At 34.8% G+C, this 17,322-nt stretch overlaps 2 protein-coding genes across 2 annotated transcripts; one reads left to right on the forward strand and one right to left on the reverse strand.

The window, feature by feature from the left end:
- The first annotated feature begins 749 nt into the window (after nt 1-749).
- Nucleotides 750-6,670, forward strand: LOC131594816 (cyclic nucleotide-gated ion channel 17-like). The gene is made up of 7 exons (XM_058867022.1): nt 750-997; nt 1,175-1,709; nt 1,885-2,097; nt 2,206-2,507; nt 4,846-4,957; nt 5,322-5,558; nt 5,692-6,670. Exons 1-7 carry the CDS (start codon nt 969-971, stop codon nt 6,409-6,411), a joined length of 2,148 nt encoding a protein of 715 aa, XP_058723005.1. The 5' UTR covers nt 750-968; the 3' UTR covers nt 6,412-6,670.
- A 5,754-nt stretch (nt 6,671-12,424) lies between these two features.
- LOC131594817 (preprotein translocase subunit SECY, chloroplastic-like) lies at nt 12,425-15,273 on the reverse strand. The gene is made up of 7 exons (XM_058867023.1): nt 15,024-15,273; nt 14,831-14,949; nt 14,051-14,736; nt 13,871-13,960; nt 13,621-13,744; nt 13,014-13,177; nt 12,425-12,801 (listed from the first exon to the last, which is right to left on the reverse strand). The coding sequence occupies exons 1-7, from the start codon at nt 15,197-15,199 to the stop codon at nt 12,577-12,579; spliced, it is 1,584 nt and encodes a 527-aa protein (XP_058723006.1). The 5' UTR covers nt 15,200-15,273; the 3' UTR covers nt 12,425-12,576.
- Nucleotides 15,274-17,322: the final 2,049 nt, after the last annotated feature.

The raw sequence follows: 17,322 nt of genomic DNA on the forward strand, positions 1-17,322 counted from the left end.
AGGCCCGAAAAATTATAGAGCTTGGGCCTTAGAATTAGAGCCCATATTTTCTAGGGCCTTTTTAGTCCAGCCTTAAAAAGCCCGCTACCCATTAGGGCTAACCTATATGGGCCGCGGGTAGCCCATTAGGCCCGCATAATTATAAAATTTAAAAAACATATATTAATATTTATATTGTTTACTCCAAAATATCATTTTTTCTCTCCTCACTAAAATTTATCTCTATTATATTCCATCTTTCACTTTTAAGTATATTACATTAATATAATTAACATTCTTCGATTGTATTATATTAATTTTTTCGTTATTTTAAATATTCAAGTATTATTTTATACAATTTGGACATATATTGTATTTAAAAACACATTATAGTATTTATAAGAGATAATATAGTACTTAAAAATGTATTATGTTTAAAATACTATGATTTTTAATTTTAGTTATAATAAATGTATTATAGTGTTTACGGCCGGCCCGTTTAAGGCCGGATTGCCTATTTTGACAGCTCTATGCAGAACACACGGGTATCACATTAATTTTTTTATAAAAAATCATTTTTTAAAATATATATATTTTTGAAAATATTATATAATTTTGTTTATATTTTAATCTTCAATCATATATATTAATGTTATTGGATCACAAATTTTTAATCTACATATAAATTTGATACATTGATTATTTAATAAGTTATTAATTACTTATTAATTTAAAACAAACATATTTAGAAAAGACACAAGACATGAATTTGTCTAAAACAAAGACGCTTCTTGCTTAATATCGTACTGTTGAAGTCAACAGATGTTGACTTGTTTCTTCTCTGTAGTGCGTTGTTCTCTTGTCCTCTAAGCTTTTTCTCATTGTGCTTTCATTCATCATCATCATCATCACTGAAAGTGAAAGATCCTCCTTCTGTTTTTGAACTCTGATTCTGATACCATGTTAGGGTTTTAAAAGATCCAATTCACATGGAATTGAAAAAGGGCAAGCTTGTCAGGTAGCATCCAAATACTCTCTCTCTAGCTACTGTTTATTTGTTTATTCATTGTAGCTTGAGCTTCCTCAATGATGCATGAAACTTGTTTTCTGGAAATTTTTTATCTTGGATTGGATTGGAAACAGATTTTATTGTGATGCTGTGTATGTAATATGATGTTAAATTTTATGAATTTAGGTTTTACTCTGATGGGAAAAAGCACAAAGAACCATCAGGGCTTGAAGCCTCATCTTCCATATACAAGGTTTCATCATCTACCTTGCTTAAACCTAGTACCAATGTCCTTCCATTAGGTAAAAACAAAATAGGAGGATCTAAGGTGTTCCCCGAGGACCATGAGCCGTGGAGAAAAAGAATACTTGACCCGGGTAGCGCGATTGTCTTGAAATGGAATCGGGTTTTTATAGTTTCTTGCTTGGTAGCGCTTTTTCTTGATCCTCTATACTTTTATTTGCCTAGTGTTGCGGAAACTACAGTGTCTTCGTGTGTGAGGACTGATCTAACGTTACGGATTGTTGTCACTTTTCTTCGTACGATTGCGGATGCGTTTTATCTGTTGCATATTATGATTAAGTTCAGGACAGCGTATGTGGCACCGAGCTCACGGGTGTTTGGAAGGGGTGAACTTGTCATGGACCCAAAAAAAATTGCTAGGAGATACATCAGATCTGACTTCTTCATTGATTTTATTGCTACACTACCGCTACCACAGGTTTGTTCTTCTGCTTTGACGTATAACCTGCTGAGCCTTCTGCAAGCTAAGCTTGCAATTCTAGTTCTGATGCTTAATATCAACCCAATCTCCCAAGTTGTTTATTAAACTTTTAAATTTCTTTAAAGGGGTGTGTGTGGTATGTTGATAATATCTTCTTGGTTTTTCTTTTCAGATGGTCATCTGGTTTATCATACCAGCTACAAGGACCCCTCAGACTGATCACAAGAATAACGCTCTTGCGTTGATTGTCTTGCTCCAATATGTTCCAAGATTATATTTGATTTTTCCGTTAAGTTCTCAAATAATCAAAGCAACAGGAGTGGTTACAAAGACTGCTTGGGCTGGAGCTGCATATAATTTGCTATTGTACATGTTGGCTAGCCATGTATGTAGTTTAGATTGATTTAATGCTACTATTCAAAACTCTCTCACGACGCGCTCATGTCATCTGAGTTATTTGAAACTTATTGATCCGAGTCTAATTTTCTGCTAGGTTTTAGGGGCATCCTGGTATCTTCTGTCTGTTGACCGATATACTACTTGTTGGAAATCTTTATGCAAAAAGGAAGATAACCCTCATAATTGCTTTCTCTACCTAGACTGCACTTCTTTGAATAATGATAAGCGCAAGATATGGGCAAATAGTACAGATGTGTTTAGTAGCTGTGACCCCAACAATGATGGCATTCCGTTCAAGTATGGATTATTCGAAAATGCATTAACAAAGCATGTTGTATCTTCAAACTTCATATCAAAATACCTATATTGTTTATGGTGGGGGTTGCAGCAATTAAGGTATGCCACAGTGTTAACCTATTAAGTTATGAAATTTGATTTTATAAAGGCTCATTTGATTAGTTCATCTTAAGAATAATATGCTTGTTGTTATTACTAACAAAATTATATGGTTTAGGATGGAAAATGAGAGAAAAGTGAATACAGATACTATGATATAGTATGGGATTATTTTGATATTTGATGGGATGGATGTGTAGCAAAATACAAAAGTCCTAACACCTATTATTAATAATAATAATAATGTAGTCCAAATACTACTGTAGCACGACTCGTACTAGCCAATCATGATGTAATACAATTTCATACTTTAGTTAGCTCAGTTCAGACAAGAATATTGGTGGTTTTGTCAGTTTTGGTGTCAAATTGGTGGTGGTATGTGAAGGTTAGAAACCCATGATGGAAATAGAGAAAAGAAAGAGTAAGTTAATTGCATAACTAAAAAATTAACAGAATTGGACAAACATCTCTCTTCCAAATTTTTCTTGCTTCTGCTTTGTCATCTTATGCATCTACGACACAGTCCTGCTGAAGTAGTATTTGACCCAACATCTCAAGGATTTGTTGCAGACTAGCGATCCTTGAAGCGGTATCCTTGAAGCGGTATCCTTGAAGCAACCAGTTCCGTTTAGCTTCTCTGAGTGTTCTGCTTCTGGTAGCAGATAGAGCAGAGTAATAGATGGACAGAAGTATGTGTATTATTACTGAAATGTCTAGGGAAAACAAAGCAAATTCTCATACAAACAACTAGAGCAACAAAATGCTCCTTAGAGAAGTTGAGGTCTAACAGATTACATGCATGACTCCACACCCCCACTAGGGTTGTTCATGAGAAAACTGAACCGAAGCGAACCAAACCAAAGTAAATAAAAGACAATTTTCCCAAACCAAACCGTTATTAAAGAACTGAACCGTTAAGCTATTTTTCAATTAATTTTTTTTTTTTTGTGTGCATGTTAAGTATTTTTTCATTTTTCAGTTTCAGTTCGGTTTCAGTTTCGGTTCGATTCTAGAATTGTTTGTGCATTATGGTTTGGTTCACTAACCAAACATAACGGTTTGATTATTTTTACTTCAGTTCGATTCAATTCGGCGGTTCGGATCAGTTCTTGGATTTTTTGAACAGCCCTACCCCCCACCCCCACTCCCCAATCATTATATTGGAATATTCTAGCTAACTGCTGATCTGGCAGCAGCTATCTCTCAGCAGTATCTTTCTTCTCATGCTCATACTCTCTCCAAACCTCGGGCCTATTCTGATTAAAGCCCACTAAAACATTTCCATTAGACCCCACGAAAGTGTCTATGTCCAGCACCCTAAACCCTAAAGTAGCCCTCTCCTTTTAAAGCCTTTCTAACAGTGATTCTCCCTATTATGTGAAGATGGCGTCTGAAATTTGTAACTCAATAAGTCGAAGAACAACTTGTCTTGCACGTAATACATTTCAAAAGTATTTGATATATGCATTGAATGCATGTTGGCATTGGCTCTAAATAGCAGAGTTTAAAACCTTGTTTGTGACATTTCTTACTGACAACTATCATTGTTTGTTGATGCCTTTTTTTTAATAATGATTATGATTATCATTGTAATTATTACTGTTAAAACTGAATATTATATTTCGGTATAAATAGTATACAAACTGTTAAGAGTCCCACATCAGACAATATATGGCCTGAACATGTGCTTATAAGTGGCGGTAATCCTCACCTTACCATCCGTTTTTGTAGAGTTGAGTTAGGCCCAACCACATTTCTTAATTAGTTACAACACGCCTCCTCAAGTTGGGGAATGAATATCTATCATTTCTAGCTTGGAAACAATTCTTTCGAAGTTATTTTTGTTCAACCCTTTTGTTAAAAGATTTGCAGGGTTGTCGCAGGGTTGTATTGGAAAGAGACATATGGGGTGCAATTAAGACCAGAATTTAATTTTTCTTTTATGAAGTGTCTGACAACTTCAATATGTTTGGTTCTATCATGTTGCACTAGATTATAGACTATGCTAATAGCAGACTAATTATCACAATAAAGTCCCATTAGTTCATCACACTTTATCCTCAAATTTTCTAAGATCAGTTTCAGCCATAATAATTTGCATATCCCTTGTATTCATTTCCTTATTAACCGCAATATCTTCTTATAAGAACCGCAAAGAAGGAGGCTAGGGTTTTTTATGCAGAAGCGAGACCCTCTCAAACGAGATCTCTTTATAGTTTATAGAGGGTTTGACTAAAGGCCCAAACATAAGTTACTATTAACAATATTAAAATATAAATTATTTATAACAGTTATCATTAATATTAATTAATAATATTATTATTTGGCTTTGTTTCAGTTCTTATGGACAAAACCTTGACACAACCACCTTTATTGGAGAGACATCATTTGCTATTGTAATTGCCATCTTGGGTCTTGTATTATTTGCACATTTGATTGGAAACATGCAGGTATTTGTAGATATTTTGTTTTGGCCTTCCATTCTTGTTTGTTTTGTTACCTTTCTTATAAATTTGTTAGAATGAGTATTGATTTCCTATAAAGTTCTTTGTTAAACTAGTGTTCTATCTTTTTCTCAAATTAATTCATATTTGACTTCTTTCGTTATAAAATAAATTCACTCCGAAGAAAATAATTTCATAAGTTGCTTAGAGAATACAAAAAGAACATTTTCTTGTTTGGTCATATGTACTATGTATTCTCATGTTACACAACACAATGCCATATCTGAGCAGGATGCATATACATATATAATGAAATGTTCTTAGTTTTCTTTACATTGATTCTTCTTTTGGGTTGATTCTTTTGGCATAGACATATTTGCAATCAATTACTATAAGGCTTGAGGAATGGAGGCTAAAACGAAGAGACACAGAGGAGTGGATGGGACATCGCCAACTCCCTGAAGATTTGAGATTTCGTGTTAGACGATTTGTTCAATATAAATGGCTTGCGACCCGTGGTGTTGATGAAGAAACCATTCTACGTTCATTGCCAACCGATCTTCGTCGTGATATCCAACGCCACCTATGCTTAGACCTTGTTAGACGAGTATGATTTTTTTCCTGCTGTTTAAAGTTTTGTAGAATCTTATATCATAGTAGCAGTCATGTTTCACTCGCATGTACATTTTCTGTATAGACCCGCCTTTGCTCATGTCCATAGTTTGCGTGTACATTTTCAGGTTCCCTTCTTCTCACAAATGGATGATCAGCTTCTTGATGCGATATGTGAGCGGCTGGTATCTTCTCTAAGCACTCTAGGCACCTACATTGTTCGTGAGGGTGACCCTGTAACTGAAATGTTGTTTATTATTAGAGGCAGATTAGATAGTTCTACGACAAATGGTGGCCGGACAGGTTTCTTTAACTCAATTATATTGAGACCAGGAGATTTTTGCGGCGAGGAACTACTTTCTTGGGCACTACTTCCAAAATCAACCATGAATTTGCCGTCTTCAACCAGGACAGTTAAAGCCCTAAGTGAGGTTGAAGCTTTTGCTCTTCGAGCTGAAGACCTAAAGTTTGTCGCTAATCAATTTAGGCGCCTCCACAGCAAAAAGCTGCAGCACACTTTTCGATTTTACTCTCACCATTGGAGGACCTGGGCCGCCTGTTTTATACAGGCTGCTTGGCGTCGATATAAGAAAAGGATGTCTGCCAAAGATCTCGATTTGAAGGAATCCCTTCCTTTAGACGAGACAGAGGCCAGTGAGAGAGAACATGAAGAGGAATATCCTACTGCTTCAAACTCATCTCAGGCTAAAATGAATCTCGGGGTCACAATTCTTGCTTCTAGGTTTGCTGCTAACACGCGGAGAGGAGCACTAAAGATGAAAGATGACTTGCCTAAGCTACGGAAGCCTGAAGAACCCGACTTCACCACCGAAGCAGATGATGATTAGTTACTCTTTAGAGACATATGGTTGAGATATTCAGCTTAGTGTCGATGGTGGTTCTATCTATAGGCCACATAAATCAGCATATCTCTCTGCCTTGACTCTTGTTGCCGCGATTTAGAATGATGATGTATGTATTATAGAAAGGAACACAAAAGGGAAGAAAAACTGAACTGATGGGTTGGAACTGGATTGCATATACTGAAAGAATCCTTGTTTTTCTTGCTCTATTCATGTAATTGATGGCCTTTATCTATTCTCACAACACCATCATCAGAAAACGAAAAGACTCCTCTCACAATTTCTAGAACAAGGAACACAAACACTTGTTAGAGGATTATTGATCGGTATTGTGTTTATTATGCTGATGCATTGAGCTAGAATGAGAAACACAAACAGTTATTAGAAGATTATTAATTGAATCTTCATCATGAAAATAATTCACAATGAAATTTTATTAGAAGATTATTAATTGAATCTTCATCATGAAAATAATTCACAATGAAATTTATGCTAACACTGAGATGGTGTCATCGCTCATATGTGCTCATATGTGCACCATAAAACTTGTACTTGCAAAAAGTACAATGAGTGACAATCCTTAATTGTATAGGACTGTCTGAGGGTTTTTGGTTTATTGCGGTGTTAAAACAAACTCACACAAGAATAATGACTGTATCAGATAATTTGTAAGTGAATTCAATGTTCTTCTTTAAAACTCACACAAGAATAATGACTGTATCAGATAATTTGTAAGTGAATTCAATGTTCTTCTTTAACCCAATGGTTGATGTATTTATAAAGGTTGTTTGGGTCTAGGTTGTTGGGCCCATGGGACAATTATTTCTACTTCTTCTAGGAGCGTGGGGCTGCTATTGTCCATATTCTTTAGGAGAACATGAATTTCCCCATTTGATTGAGCTTCTATATCGTTATTGCTCTAGGACACATCAACCCACGCGTTTCATGGGTGAGCAACATTTAATTTTATCCAAGCACATAAGGCAAGTGATTTGATCAAAGGGCGAATGCTACGATAAATAGGCATATGTTGTGATAAATAGGCCCACATTATGATGAATGAGCGGCTAGCAACCCTAATTAAACACCCCGTATTCCATCAATCCTAAACTATTTGAAATAATTAACATTAAGAGCCCTTGTATCTCCACACTAAACACATTTTTTTTTACATAATTAATCCCCCCGTTAAGTATGAGTTTTGGTAGATTAAGTGAACATAATATGGCTCTCCCCTACTAACTGAGTTTCGCGTTTGTATGATAGGATTAGTAAGTCATGGTAAGTGGGGGCACCACTTATTGAGCTAATCAATATCCAGTCTTACCGAATAGAATATGTTAGATAAGAATATGGTGATCTAGTATAACGAACTTGATGTACCATTAGGTGTGAACCTCCGAATTATTCTTGTAAGTTTTAAATGAAGTTTGAAGGATATTTATGAGCTTACAAATTGATACATAGAATGAAGGGTTAAATATGTTTTTCGTCCCTAAAATATTACAGTTTTCACTTTTAGTCCCTCTAAATATTTGTTTCAAAGAATCGTCCCTATAAACTTTTCCGTCTAAACATTTGGTCCTTGACGTTAGAAATCACTAACGGACGATGAAGTGTACTGTCATGTGTGTAATAAAAATATTTTTTATTTCTTTGTTGTATTACATCTTATTTCAGGGGATAGGTTATTAAAGAAGGACCAACTTGTGGTTAATCCTAGCCTCTCTTCATCTTCATCGTTCCCTCGCTTCATCTTCATCATTCCCTCTGTTCATCTTATTGTTCTCTCCTCCATTAATATTTTCTAGTTGTTCAATGGGTTATTCGAAGCCAAGCTAATCAAAGAGGGTTTATTTTTCATCTTCATCTGTAAAAAAAATTATTTGAGCATTTATGTGGTTGCAAGGGTCGAATGGTGTCATACCAATGCAAGAAGGGAGTAAATAAAGGGAAATTATTTTGGAGATGTCCGTATTGGAGGAGTGATGATACATGTGACTTGTTTATATGGGATGAAGACATTGATGATAAATTTGGCAATCTAGATATAAGCAAGGTCAAGTCTGAGTTTGAAGATATGGAAGCAATGGGTTTTTTGAAAGACATGTATGAGGATTCAAAAATGAAGAATAAAAATTTGAAGATGAAACTCAAGGCCGAGGCGTTTTCTGGAAAAATAAAAGTGTTCTGTTTTGTAATTTCATTGATGTTTAATATCTATTTTCTGATGAAATCTAAGTGTTGATTAGTTGTAATGTTTAATGTGTAATGTGTTTCATAAAGTAGGACACCATTTGTAATGTGTTTCATCTGTAATGTGTCATATGTAATGTGTCATCTGTAATGTGTCATCTGTAATGTTTAATTGTATCAGTAATGTGTTCCATTAATGGTATTTGTTCTGTTTAGTTTCATTGGCATTTGTTCTGTTCAGGTTAGCACCATTTAAAAACATATTAATAGTGTTTAAGTTTGATATTCAATAGGATTACATAAGGTTTACATAACAGAACTGGGTAAAGTAATTAAGGATTACATAACATAACTGGATATTCATTAGTTATGCTTGATATTCATAACAGAAGACATAAAGCATTTAAGGATTACATAACGTAACATATTTATATTCACAAGTTAGTACTTGTCCAAAACAGAAGACATAAAGCACATGAGTTTTATCCAAAACTAAGGATTACAAAATATTACAAAAGGAATTTTTCCAAAACATCATACTCCTTAATGAAATTGTCTAATACTAAAACACTACATAATTAAGCAGAAATATTTCACTAGGTAAAGTTCTTTGCAATGTCACTCAACTTTTTCCCTTTCCCTTTGTTGGTAGCAGACACACAACATTTTTCCCTTTCCCCTTGTTTGTAGCAGACACAACACTTTTCCCTTTCCCCTTGTTGGTAGCATACACAACATTTTTCCCTTCCCCCTTGTTTACAGCAGGCATTGGCTCACTAGCAGGCATTAGATTAACACTAGCAAACTGGTTTGCAGTATATTGTGGTTTCACAGGACTAGTGTCAACACTAAGTGGTACAATATCAAATATGTCATCATCCAGCATAGCTGCCAAGGCATCAGGCTCTATTCCATAATACCTTCTTATAGCCTCATCAGGTTTAGCAACTTGCACGTCAGTTTCAGGAACTGGCACGTCAGTTTCAGGAACTGGCACAATAGGTTCAACATCATGTTCAATAATTCGTTAATCAGAAGACATAGTAGGCTGAGTTGTAGCTGCACTAGTTTGAGCAGTCTTCTTTGCCTTCTTACATTAGCCCCTTTTGTTGGATGACCCCTTGAGACTACCCTGTAACATACAGTATATATCAAATTTTAGCAAACAATATCATTATTTAATGATTCTATTTCAGTATATCAAAATATATAAATAAAGTATCTAATGTTGCTAACCCTCTTCTTCTGTCCTTCATTCAAAGTGGTTGTTTAGGTTCCCTAGGTAGATGTTTCAATAGGAACATTTCTTGGCATTTCACCAAGAATAACAACAAGTTGTTTATATTTCTTACATGTTTTGGAATTATGCTCATAAACTAAGCATGTCTTGCACCTGTGACTTGCGTTAGTCCTTTGCCATCTTGTTTGGGTAGCCTCATCTGGTTCCCTTCTTCTGTGATTTTTTGACCTTCCTGGACCCCTCTTGTAAAGTGGTGGCAAAACTTCTAAAGCCTCAGTCCTTGGCCACTTGTTCACCCCATTTATTGGTGTCACAACCTCATTATAGCACTTCAAGTATGTGTTTCTATGATAACATGCATCTACATACTTGACTGGATCATCCACTTTCTTATGGATGTCAGCCACATCATGTCTGCAAGGGATCCCCACTAAGTCCCAAAAGTTACATAAACATATTTTCTTTTCTAAATCAACAACAAAACTATCTGTGAACATGACATGTGTCACTTGAAAGGTTAGCCTACCTGCATATGTTGGCAACCAGCTTGCACATTTTCAATTTCTCTATCTAACCTCCTAAGTGGTTTAAACATTATCACACCCTTATAATTTTCTACCTTTTCCCTAAGTGTTGCAAACCTACCCATAAGATAATTCCTAATCCACTCAAACATAGTTATAATTGGTTTGTCTCATTGCATAAGTACAGTGGAATTAAATGATTCATTAAGGTTATTCACAAGAACATCACACTTAGAGTAGAATGAAAAGGCATGCTTACACCATTTATGTCTTAGAATTGAATTCAACTACTCATAAGCATCTACATTCACCTACTTAATCTGCAACATCTTTGACTCATGTTCTTCATATTGTTTGCTAGAATCTCCTTCAACCACTTGCCTTGCCAACTGTCTAGCTTTAAAGGCTCTACAACCAGTGATCTCAGTGGAATACCTTAGTCTTACATCAGCTACAACTTCATTTAACTTCATCCTTGAGTTGTTTTCAACTTGTCTACTATCATCTTAGTAACCTATTCAGCCTTTGCATTCTTATTGAAGAACTGTCTTCCACATCTATGTTTATCAAAATAAGTTTTCACCCTGAATGTAGTAGTTCTTAATACCCTGCTGCACAATATAGTATACTCACAAAGCTTTTTTTGAGTACACACAACCCTACACCTATCTGCATCTTTTTCGGCAAATGTCACCTCCCTACCATTAAGAATATTGTGCTCCATTACAACCTTTTTAAATTGTTTCAAAGAAGAGAATTCCATACCTACTTTGAATTTGAAATCTTTTGTTAGTGTCTCTTCTTCATTGAACCTAATCATTGCAGACCTCTCATCGCTGCTATCTTCATCAGCCCCACTGTCAAGCTCATCTGTCATGTACTCTTGTTCTATAACATGTTCCCTCTCCATCTCTTCTGTGATAAAGCAGTGGTTGGTTGGTGTTCCATTGTAAGTACCATTGGTATTCTCATTTCTAGGGACTCTTTTAGAGTTAACCACTCCAATGTCTTCATCACCATCGTGCATTCTCTATTCTTCACTATTTGAAAAGTGAATACCCTCTACAAAATCTTCACATGACTCATACCCATCACCACTAGCTTGTTCACCATTTTCACAGCCCTTTTGCCTCTCTATAAGCATCTTCATATAGGTTATCTCACTTGTGCTTGTTTTGGGCTCGGTATAAATTTCAACCTCACTGTTATTTCTCACAGCATACAAAGCTAACAATTTCGCATCCTCATCATTCCTAAATGGTTTATGATCTGTTTCCAATGAACCCTCTTCATGCTTCCACCATATTTTCACTTCATCCACACTAAATGCATAGTCAATCGTTGTAATGAGGTCACGAGCTTCAAAAAATGACCAGTAGTCTGTGTCTTGTCCAGCAAAAGAGTAAACCTCACCATCTGCATACCTTAGGATTGGGTCCTTTACAAAATACCCCTTTGTATAAAAGACGAGCTTAAATAACCCCATCCTGCAAACAGGGTAATTTAGACATTATAACACAACACAGTGGACCACACATTTCAAGTAGCAACCCTAAATTAGACCGTGTTACATGGTAGTCCACACATTGAAAGTAGAAACCCTAAATTAGACAATGTTACAGAGTGGTCCACACATTTGAAAATGGGAATACAACTAAATCATAAACTACGACTATGTCACCAAAAAACAAATAATAAAAAACTATTAAACAGAGGAAAACACACCTATATTACACCTGGGACCACAGTGAAAACACGTACACACAAACTATTGCAATCAAACCTTAAACAGCGCTAAAGTAAAGCTTCAAAGCTTCAACGAAAACGATTTTAATAAAATCACAATTCAGTTTTCTCCATTGATTCCAAGAGAATCATGGTCAATATTCAAAACTCCAACAAAACAAGACCAACCAGAAATGGAGTAGAACACAATTTGCTCTTTTCCTACCAAACATCTTCCACGTCATCGAGCAGCGGGCCACAACTTGCCCATATATATATATCCATTAGTTCCAATGATTGATTAAACAAGTTCTATGCAAGCAATTGGATGTATTCAAATTAATCTTTATATTACAGATAGAATATATAAAAAAAATTTGCTCTGCAAAATTATATACAGGTCAATATAAAATGATCTAGTAGTGTGTAGAGTGTAGACAAAGGAAACAACCAATGGTGTAATGGTCAATACTTATCAAAATCATATAACTCTATGTTTTTGTACTTCTGGGATATAATCTCAGCTCTAACTTTTCTTGCTGTGTCTGTCGCACAGCCAACCAGAATAAGAATAGATGTTCCAGCAAATCCCCGGAATGCAGTCAAGTGTGCGAACTGCTCAACAACAGCAGGTCCAGCAGCCAAGATTGCCAAAAGCGTTGAACCCAGAACTGATATTCGACTAAGAACCTGCACAGTATATTATATTATATACTATTAAGCACTGTAAACTAATGGATCCAATTGTTCTCTAACTAGCATGGACCGGTTTCAGGATAAAACATTGTCAGTGATCAGCATAAAATTCCAAGTTAAAGATGTACTAAAGTATAATTTCTTAAGACATGATAAAATCGATAAGGAAATCATGAAGTGAAAGGCTAGAGAGATAAGAAAATTACTGTTTTGATAAATGTAGCTGTACTTTTGCCTGGTCTGACAAGTGGAATTGAAGCACCTTGACGTTTCAATTGTTCGCTCACATCATCAGGATCCAGTTGTAGGAAAGTATAATAGTAGTTGAAGAAGGCTATCAAAAATATGTTAAATGGAAGATAGAAGGAGCCTACAAAAAATATCCGTTTAAGTAAAAGGAATCAATTATTGAAGAAACAAAAGTTTAAGGGCTAGAAAGAATGTAAGATTCCATTTACATATATTGTATTGGAACTAGTATTGTAAAATATCAGCAATGGCGGATATTGGTGGCGGTTTTTTGGCTCTCCGCCATGACCGAATTGTGAAGGATGGCAGTGCCACAGAGCCATATGCAGATATGGCGAAGCCATGTGTTGAAGTTTTGGCTCTCTGCCATGGTCTGTCATCGATTAAGACTGATTGCGACATAAAGGCCTATATTTCTTCAATCATTTCTTAGCAGTTAGTTTTCTTAAGATCACAGTTTAATAGAGCATCAAGTGCAAAAGGATTAACACCAAATGTCAGGACCAGACATTTCAAGCAAAAATATTTTGTTATTAAAAATCGAGAGATAAATCAACCACATACCTCCTGGATTCAAAGCCACTGCAGCAGTTTTTAGTGAGCTTAAACCAGTGAAGCGAGCTAAAGTACCAGGAAGAGCTAATGATGATGTAGAAAAAATGATAGGCATTACCCCAGAACTATTTACCTGACAAAATCAGAAAATCTACATTCTCAAATTTAGAACTTTACTATTTATGGATAATCAAATGCACAAGCACATCAAATAGTAATAAGTATATTGAACAAAAAGGTAGGTAAAAGAGGAGAGGACCTTAAAAGGAAGGTAAGCAGATTTTTCAAGTCCACCGCTTTTGCTGGTGAATCTAGAAGCATAATTAATAGGAATTTTTCTCTCTGCTTCCTGAAACCATTATTGAGAGCAACATTTCTCAGCTTTCTAAAAATACTTGTTTAATACTGTAATGTATTCAATAATTGAAATGAGATTTACCTGAACATAGACAATACCAAGTACCAACAGAAAGAACGAGACAATGATGGTAACAAGTCCAACATAGTTAGCATCACTAAACGCCTGTGAAAACGTGCGACCAAAAGAAGCCGGCAAGTAAGATATAATGTTTGTGAATATCAAAAGAGAGGTACCATTCCCGAGTTTGAGTTCAGTAATTTGTTCCCCAATGTACGTCGTAAAGACAGATCCAAGTGTGAGCAAGATAACAGACGTAAGCGCCCACTCCGTAGTAAAATCATTCGCATAAGGACGCAAAAAAAGAACTTGCCCAATAGCCTGTACAACAGCAAACCCAACCGAAGCATATCTAGTATACTGAAGAAGCTTCTTCCTTCCCGCCTCACCTTCTTTCTTCTGAAGATCTTGCAATTTAGGATACACTTGAGCAAGAAGCTGAAAAACAATCTGCGCATTGATGAACGGAACAATGCCAAGAGAGCATATCCCAAGTCTACCAATACCTCCACCAGAAAACGAGTCCAAAGTAGATAATAAACTGTTCTGATCCAAATTTCCGAGAAACGCGTCCCTATTAACTCCACCTAACGGTATATACACACCGAGCCTCGACAATGCGAGAAACCCTAAAAGCTTGAGAAACTTCCCAGGCAGTGGACCATTAAAGAAATCACCAAAATCAATTGAACTATCCTCAATTGCAGCTGAGTTTGGAAATTCGGAAATACAAAAATGAGTTAGTAGAAATTTTAGGAAAAAAAACATATAATCGGAATCGGAATAAATTATAAAACAAACCTGCTACGCCTCGAGGTTTATCCTTTTCCGAAGAGGCTTGAAAGACAGTGAGTAGATTTTTCCAAGTAGGAGATGAATCTGTGTTAATGCCTAAAGGATCGAAGTTCGCTAGGTCGTAGCTGCGTGGAATTTGAAACATATTAGAGAGATTGCATTGTTGTTTGGTTGAAAATGGATGGAAGAAATGAGTTACCTGGTGGAGAGATTGGAGGAGGACGATGAACGGAGACGGAGGGAGAGGTTGTGTTGACGGGAAGATGAACGGAGGAGACGGGGAGAGAGTTTGGGTTTTGTTGGTATGCGACGGTTGTTAAGCGACAGCGACGGACAGCGGAGAGAAGGGGAGGCTTTTGTTACAGTTATCAACATTATTATCCAGAAACTAACTTCAATTGCTAACACTAGGCTACTCTCTCAACTCTCAACATTTTTTAAAATCATTATTAATATGCACTAAAATATCCCTTTGCCGGTCGATATTATATAAACCGGATAAATATAAATAGTAGTATAAAAGATATTTTAAAACAATACTCAAATTGAACAATTATTTCTCAAATTCAATTGACATTCATTTATTATACTTGTAATAAAGCAGATTAAGGTGTACCCTCTATGGTATGCTATCAAATTTATAAATTTTAATTAATATTTATAATTTATTCATTTAATTTGAATCTCCATTAAACTTTAATAAATTTGATATAATACAATATAAAATTAATTGATATACAGTAATAATGCTAACATATTTTAAAATATTTTATAATGTAAATTAATCATAATCATAAAAAAAATTCACTAATCAAATCAAGAAAATATTATATATGAATGTTTTTGTTGCACCAACCATATAAAATTTTGTATATTGTTAATGCATAACAATTAAACTTATATTTTATAAATTCACATCACTCAATTTTATTAAAAAATTAAAAATCAATTAATTCTAACAAATATAATATACATATCATACTATGAGTTTAGTATAAAATCTTATATGGTTCGAACGGTTTTCACAATTGTGGAACAAATATTATTGGTTTATTGAGTCGTTTGGCCGGTCTGAAACAAATAATATTTTTTTTGAAAAATAAAATTAATAAATTTTAAAAAATAAATTAAAAACCAACTAATATCATATTAATGTAGTATATTATACTACTATAAATATTAATATAATAATAAAATGACATCAAACACATCAAATAATATTTTATTTTGTTCGATTTTTGTTTTTTATGGGTTTGCGATTTTAATCTAGTTTGGTTTAAATTTGAAATATATAAAGTTTATTATAAAATATTATTAAGATATATGTGATTATTGTAAGATGATATATTCTTATGCACTTTTTTGTTTGTAAAATTTAGGTTTAAATATATATTTGATCCTTACAAATCTATCACTTTTGATTTTAGTTTCTTTAATTCTAAGCATACGATTTTAAACGAAATCTAAAAAAGATAAGGAAAGAGAGAGTACATTAAATTTATAGTGGTTCAACAAGTTTGTTTTCATTTTGTGTCCGATCAACTCTCCAATGGTTTTCCATTAGAAATTCATAGTTTTCCACTATGATTTGACAATGTTTACAAAGTCTTTTAGTGTAATCACAAGATTCAAGATAATATTGAAAATTAAACCATCTTCGATATGAATCTTCTCTTCGAATGTATACAACATCTAAAACTTATCTCTACAAGATCTTCACTCGATCTTGTCTTCTACCTTTCAAGCTTAAATTTTTTGTGTAACACCCTTCTAAAAACCCCCGCGAAAATATAATAAAGATCAGAGTAATTATACAACAAAGATGTTACAATTAATAAAATAAATAAAATACCAAGTCGTTTGTCATGCTTTATTAGAATTAAACCAAATATCAAAACATGTGTTTAGCACAGCGGAAACTCATTTTAACAATGTTGAGAACATATCCAAACAAATCAACAATACATAATCCATAACCAATAATGGCAACAATGTATATCAAGTAACTCTAAGACTATCGACCCCCAGTGTTACAAGATCAGAGCATGACCGACACGACTCCACATAACTGGATAAACTCTACGAGTCATCCTCACTGATCGCTTAAACCGCTACTTCAATCTGAAATCATCAAAGTAAGGGTGAGACTACATCATAATTAAATAGCATTATAAATCATCAGATATAGAATTTCATAAGCAATTATCCACCCTACTTAGCATATTCAGATTTATCAATTCATACCAATCACAAGCACAAGTCAAAAGTATGCACCAATAACACCACACAATCATAACACCGGATTTCATCCTGACATGTCACAATAATACAAAGACCATGCAGACTCTTATGCATGTGGTACCAAAATTCGTGAATCACATTCACAGGACTTCTCTCTTTGATACTGCCCTTTAGTCGCTCACACCCCACATGGGCACACGACTACTGCCTCATCGCTCACACCCCACATGGGCACACGATGACTGCCTGCTAATCTC

The sequence above is a fragment of the Vicia villosa genome, linkage group LG4 (assembly GCF_029867415.1).
Source record: "Vicia villosa cultivar HV-30 ecotype Madison, WI linkage group LG4, Vvil1.0, whole genome shotgun sequence".
Lineage (NCBI taxonomy): Eukaryota > Viridiplantae > Streptophyta > Magnoliopsida > Fabales > Fabaceae > Vicia > Vicia villosa.